The sequence below is a fragment of the Manacus vitellinus genome, unplaced genomic scaffold (assembly GCF_001715985.3).
Source record: "Manacus vitellinus isolate BGI_N305 unplaced genomic scaffold, ASM171598v3 scaffold_3_pilon, whole genome shotgun sequence".
Classification (NCBI taxonomy): Eukaryota; Metazoa; Chordata; class Aves; order Passeriformes; family Pipridae; genus Manacus; species Manacus vitellinus.
In genome coordinates this window covers 21,779,669-21,786,128 of record NW_021940535.1, presented here as the reverse complement: position 1 = coordinate 21,786,128, position 6,460 = coordinate 21,779,669, and the positions used below count along the sequence as shown (strand labels likewise).

The 6,460-nt window shown below is 40.1% G+C and overlaps 1 protein-coding gene across 2 annotated transcripts in view; it reads right to left on the bottom strand.

Moving 5' to 3' along the window:
* Positions 1–1,824: 1,824 nt before the first annotated feature.
* HIBADH (3-hydroxyisobutyrate dehydrogenase) overlaps positions 1,825–6,460 on the bottom strand; it is an 87,606-nt gene continuing 82,970 nt past the window's right edge. For both annotated transcript variants that reach the window (XM_018075777.2, XM_018075778.2), the window contains exon 8: positions 1,825–2,820. In XM_018075777.2, the coding sequence (XP_017931266.2) occupies positions 2,662–2,820 (159 nt within the window). In that variant the 3' untranslated portion in view covers positions 1,825–2,661. The remainder of the gene's footprint in view (positions 2,821–6,460) is intronic.

The following is a 6,460-nucleotide window of genomic DNA, read 5'->3' as shown; positions in this document are numbered from 1 at the left end:
TTCCAAAGTAAGCATGATGGGAGGGCTGGTTTAACATTCAAACTAATTTAAAAAGAAGTCACCTCAAGTTTCCCTATGGGACATTTACAAAATATGTTGTTAATTTGTTGCACCTAATTTGTGTGTATGCACTGAGAGGTAATTAGTGTGGAAATTCAATCAATTTTACCATCTTTCTGTTCAACTCAACAAATTACAGTTTTCAACACCTGTTTCTGGCAGTGACAACAGTTTTAGTATTTGTTTAATTTCCATAGGTCAGGAATATACCCCAAGCACAAGATACATTATAAACATACGCCCATGCAGAATAGTCATAGATAGCATGAATACCATCACCACTATATGTATACAGTCACACAATATTCTTCTGCAGAATTTTTAAAAAAAATATGTATTCTAATATAAATCATATTACTGGCTGCAGGTATTGGATATCATTGAAGTTTTCAAGGCACTTTCTATAATAAGATTTATTTAAAAAGTTGTTTCTGACTTTGCCAAATTAACTGCCTGTTCTAAAACTTTATGTGCTGGCTGTCTGCCCTGAAGCTGGGGTTTTGGTTTTTTGCTTGTTTGTTTGTTTAATTTCAGCCAAAATCCTCCTCCAAGAAGGAGACCACAGAACACTTTCTTGGTTTGCCAAAATGGCAGTTCTGGCAGCCTCTCCTCCAACTTGAGCACCCTATACTCTGGAGTAACAATTTAAAATTTGATGAGAGGTTTTGAGGAAGGAGAAATGAACCCCAGGAAGCCTAAGCTACAAGCCTCTGAGAGAACCATAAAAATAACAACGAGGTTTCCACATACTTAACAGAAACTTTATGATTTCAGAGGCTAAAAGCTTCGAAGACTGGGTCTCACTGAGCAAATTCTCTTCCATCATGACTCCCAACAATTGTATGTGCATATAATGTCTTCAGAAAACAAATGGCTATGCTTCCTTTAAGCCCAGGGTTACAGGTAAACCCAGGGTTACCAGCGAACACTTTCACAGCAAATGCTGCTACAGGCTGGGGCAGACAGTAGAAAGAAGCATCTCTCAGCAGTCCAGCTGATGCCAGCCAGATCTCAAAGTCATATAGAGAGGCTACAAACTTAACCAGACACTCCTACAATTCCTTGGCTAAAAACTTAACCAGGACACTCCTACAATTCCTTACCTCATCCACTATAAAACTTCTAAATGAACAAGGATCCCACTGGCAAAAACATCCTTCACTAGTTGACCCCAAATTCATTACAAGACTAGATCCATCCTTTGTATTATGTGAGGCAGGAGTCCCATAGGAAAAAAAATGTTGTAATGTGATCATACATCTGCAACTATGGTTCTATGTTTCTGTGTTTTCCAGCATCAGAGTGGTTATGATGTTACTAAGTTGTTAAAATACAGTATCCAAGTTCTCTGACCATTCACAGAATTGAGCTAATTCACGTCCAGAATTTTGATAACCTAATGTGCACATATAAAAGGATCCATCATACAATCAAAACAGGACTGTAAATGCATAATTGATCATTACACTTAGAGCCTAAACGTGTGCAGTTCTAGCAAAATCAACATGAGTACTTATAGAGCCAAGTGTGTACCTATACTCTTGCAAGACCAAGGAGACGGTAAATGGTTAAGGTAATACATACGCAAATATATTACCATCTGCATTTCTTCAAGAGCTTTTGGAAAGCTTGGTTTTGCAAGATAAGCTGGTAATCTGTAGAAAACCAAGCAAATTAAAAAATAAGACCACTTAGTACAAGTTTTGGTTAATACTGTGTGTGCAAGACAGCATCAAAACAAAATGCAAATAATCATACAGCAAGTATTTACCAGTATAGCTTTTATTTCTTTTCAAAATAATGGGGTTCGTTTAGATTTAAAATAATTCAGTAATTAACTAAAACGAATGTACACTTTGTTAGAACTTCTGCTAAGTGCCCATCTTGGGTTCTGAAAATGTGCGACAGAATACAAGAAAATATAAAATTGGGTTAGCAAAATACAATAACGGAACTTTACAAGAGGGACACACATTCTGTATTATTTTAACTAAGTCTATCAGGTAAACATGCTGTAACAGCTTTCCACTTAGAACGAGTGCCTATAAACTTAATCTGCAACCTGAATCCCAGGACAAATTCACTTCTGATCAACCCAAGGCTAGTAGGTCCAAGGAAAAAAAAAAATATCCATATCAAGCTGTGTTTCTTCATTGAACAAATATTCCCTTTTTCCATAAAGTATTAATTTAAAATTTTAATAGATCACTATATATGATAAAATCACAATAAAACATTCTCTTATTATTCATGATTCAACTACCTTTGTAGCCATAATGTAAGTTATTTTAAAAGCAAACAGTTAAGTGTTTAATAAAAAAAATTCTTATTTACTGCATCTAGTGAAAAAAAAAAATTGATGGTTCTTAAAAAAAGAAAAAAGGACTTGCTGTTGGCTGTTGCCAAACAATTCCTTCCTGTGACTTGCTTTTTCAAGAATTATGACGAAACTCTGGAGTTTGCTGCGATCTAGACAACCAAAGATGATTAGTCTGTATGGGAGCAGGATGCACAGTACTTGATTAAACCCACAAACTTCTCAAACGAGCTATAAGGATAAAAGAATGTGTTTTGTTATTGTGTCCATTTCCAAAGGACAGCTCACAAGGTTTCCTCCTCACGTAAAAACTGGAACACAGCTGAGAAGTCTTTCAGGGCATAGCCTTTGGCACACATCATCCTGTAGATCTGATGTGCCTGGGATCCCAAAGGAACTGGTGTCATCGAGTTAGTGGCAGAAATCTGGGCCAAGCCAAGATCCTGTGGGGAGGAAGAAGAGAGAGGAAGAATGGAAGGAAAGAAAAAGAGAAAAAGTTACAGGAGTAACAATAAATAAACATATACATATTATAAGTTATTTGGCTTCCAGTGTGACAAGAACTCTACTGCCAACAAATACAATACTCCAGCCTTAAAATTTCTATCCTAGAAGAAGTGAGTCTTATTTAGTTTTTATTCTTTAAAACGGTAATTCAATGTTATTCAACAGAAAAACCTCAAACTTTGCCAGGCAGACAACCACCTTAAGATCTGGAGGAATTTTAAGATTCTAGATCACTATCTAACCTGGTAGCAAGACTCAGACTCTTCCCCACTGTGTTATGTCATCTCCAAAAAGAAAATCTCCCTGGCTATTCACTGAAACTTTCAGAACATAGGTTCTAATAGCATCATTTTCTTGTTTGGGCAAGAGGACTTCTTTATTTCTAGAAACTAGTTACGAATCAAGCAGAAGGAATTTAAAAAACAAGAAAATTGAAGCCACTTAGCATACATACATTTAGCGTAATGTAACCAGTTAATAGCAAAATGAGAAGCATAGGCTCCTTTGTGAATATAAACGGTTTGGAGCCTTAACTGGAAGGGTGTATTAGAGAGTTCCTCAGGGGACTGTCCTGGGTCTGCTGCAATTCAAAGTTTTCTTTAATGACTTTCTTTAATAAAGGGATACAGAGAATAATGCCACTGCATTTTTAAACACTAAATTTGGGGCAAAAAAGGGAGGGAAGGTTCAAAGAGGATGAATTTGAAACCTATCCTCCAAGAGTCCTTGGTCAATTTCAATTACAGTCATAATCTGAAATAAATAGCAGAGAAGCCAAAGGAGAGTACCAGGTACTATGACTAACCATGGTTAGCCAGAAATAGTCAGCTATAGTCATTTCTATCCAAAATGACAAGCTAGGCTGGAGGATGCCTTGAACTCTAAGCTGAATAAGACATGAAACCAACCAAAGCAGGAAGCGCTAAAAAGGGCCTGTATATATAAACAGATCTCTTGTCTAAGTAAGAAAGTAATGCCTGCACTTGCACTCAAGGCTGCCTTTATAAGGTCTTGTTAAAGAAATCAATTTTGTCATCCACATTCCAAGAAAGATGCAAAAGAACCTCTCAAGTGATACGAGGAAATCCCTAGATTTCCTGTCCATCCAGAACTATAGTGGTTTATAGAATCTGTTGTGACTGATTTTTTTCATTGTTTTTAAATGGTTTGGGTTGGAAGGGACCTTAAAAATCATCTAGTTCCAACTCCCCCCCCAGTTATGGCCAGGGACACCTTCCACTAGACCAGGTTGCTCCAAGCCCCATCCAACCTGGCCTTGAACACACACTTCCAGGGATAGGGCATCCACAACTTCTATGGGCAACTTGTTCCAGTGCCTCACCACCCTCATAGCAAAGAATGTCTTCCTAATATCTAACCTAAATCTTTCAGTTTGAAGCCACTACCCCTTGTCCTGTCACTACGCGCCCTTGTCAAGTCTCTCTCCATGTCTCTTGTGGGCCTCCTATAGGTCCTGGAAGGTCTCCCTGGAGCCTTCTCTTCTCTAGGCTAAACAACCCCAACTTTCTCAGCTTGTCTTCATAGGAGAGATGATCCAGCCCTCTTCATTGCCCTCCTCTGCGCTCACTCCAGCAGGTCCCTTTTCATTTTATGTTGGAGGCCCCAGGGCTGGATGCAGCACTCCAAGTGGGGTATCACAAGAGCAGATAGAGGGGGGAGAATCACGCTCCTCGTCCTGCTGGCCATGCTGCTTCTGATGCATCCCAGGATGCATATGAATTTCTGGGCTGCAAGTGCACAGGAAATTATCAACAATGCATTCCAGGAACCTCCTGGAGTGCTTGTGCCCTTCTGTGTTGGTCCTCCAGCAGATATCAGTGTGGTTAAAGTCCCTCATGAGGAAAAGGGCTTGTGAACGTGAAACTGCTCTGATCTGTCTATATTGGTCTCATCTGCTCAGTCTTCCTGGTGATGTGGCCTGTGGCAGATCCCCACTATAATGTCACCTGTCCATGCCTTCCCTTTAATTTGACCCATAAGCTTTCAGTCAGCTCCTCATCCATCCCCAGGAGGAGCTCCATGCACTCCAGCTGGTCAATGACATAGAGGGCAACATCCCCTCCTCATCTACCTGCTTGCCCTTCCTAAAGAGCCCATATCCTTCCACTCCAGCACTCCAGTCACAGGAGCCATCCCACCATGTCTCCATGATGCCAACAAGATCACAGCCCTGCAGGCATGCACACAGCATGTGCATAGAGTCATTTAAGTTGGGATCTGATGAAGTCAATTTACTGGCTGCAATTCCTTTGTGTTGCTCTTCAGGTGCTCTCCTGCTGACCTGCAATCCATCTCCAGGCTCTGGGCACCTATTGCTGTCACTGGCATCAAATTGGTAGGAGTGGGATGGATAGAGGTTCCCCTCCTCCAGCAAGTTTAGTTTAAAGCCCTCTTCACCAGCTGCACAAGCCTGTAACTGAGGATGCTCTTCTCCTTCTCTGACAGATGGACCCCATCTTTGATACAGAAGAACTGAGAAACTGTAATACTGCTGAGAGCACCTTTGACTTCTCAGGAATGACTTACAAGACAGGTCTTTACTTTCTGTGTGTCTGGATTTGAATTAGCACAAGGAAATTCAAGATCTTACTCTACTCTCTAAATGTCACTTCGATCTGTAAATCGGCTCTATAAAGGTCATTCTGATACAAATCAGAATTACAGTTACTTTTCCTATTACCCTTGAATGACTTCAAGATCTAGGAAAATGGAAAAACATATATTTTAGATGACACAAGATCCAAAACAGTTTTCATCTGCATCAGGGCAGATCATTTCTTCTTGTCTAGCAACTCTGTTGAAAGACTGATGACATGACAAATCTAGGAACAGTTACTTTAACCTCACTTAAAATAAGATATTCCATGACATATTCCTAGCTTCTTATAAATGCTCTTTGTGAAACCTGTCCCATATTATTCCTTTTATTCAAGAAAGCTTAAATCACGTAATGGAATATTAGAACGGCAAAATCATCTAACTCCAAACTAGGGAAGGGACATTCACAGAAATAATCCCTGAAAATTCTGAATAGACTTCTAGCATAAATAGAGTTTCATAAATGTCTTGTTTTTGGCCAATGACAGAGGTAATTTTTCACAGTAGCTGGGAGGGGGCAGAGCCTGGAGCCCTATGGGCGTGGTCAAGACCCTAATGTTATTCAATACCATCCCCTGTCATTGTCAGGGGCAGGGGAAAGGCACTCTCTCTTACTTCCAGGAAGAAAGCATGTTCTTTCCTGGAGGACAAGGAAAAGCTGGAGGACAGAGGGTCTGTTCACCATTGCTTTTCACTGTCCCAGACTTGGTGAGTGTTTTGCATGTAAATCACCCTCTCTTTGTACATAGAATCATAGAATCAGCTGGGTTGGAAGGACCTCCGAGATCATCAAGTCCAACCCTTGATCCACTACTGCTGCAGTTACTAAACCATGGCACTGAGTGCCACATCCAGTCTCTTTTTAAAAATCTCCAGGGATGGAGAATCCACCACTTCCCTGGGCAGCCCATTCCAATGTCTGACCACCCTCTCTGTAAAGAAATTCTTTCTAATATC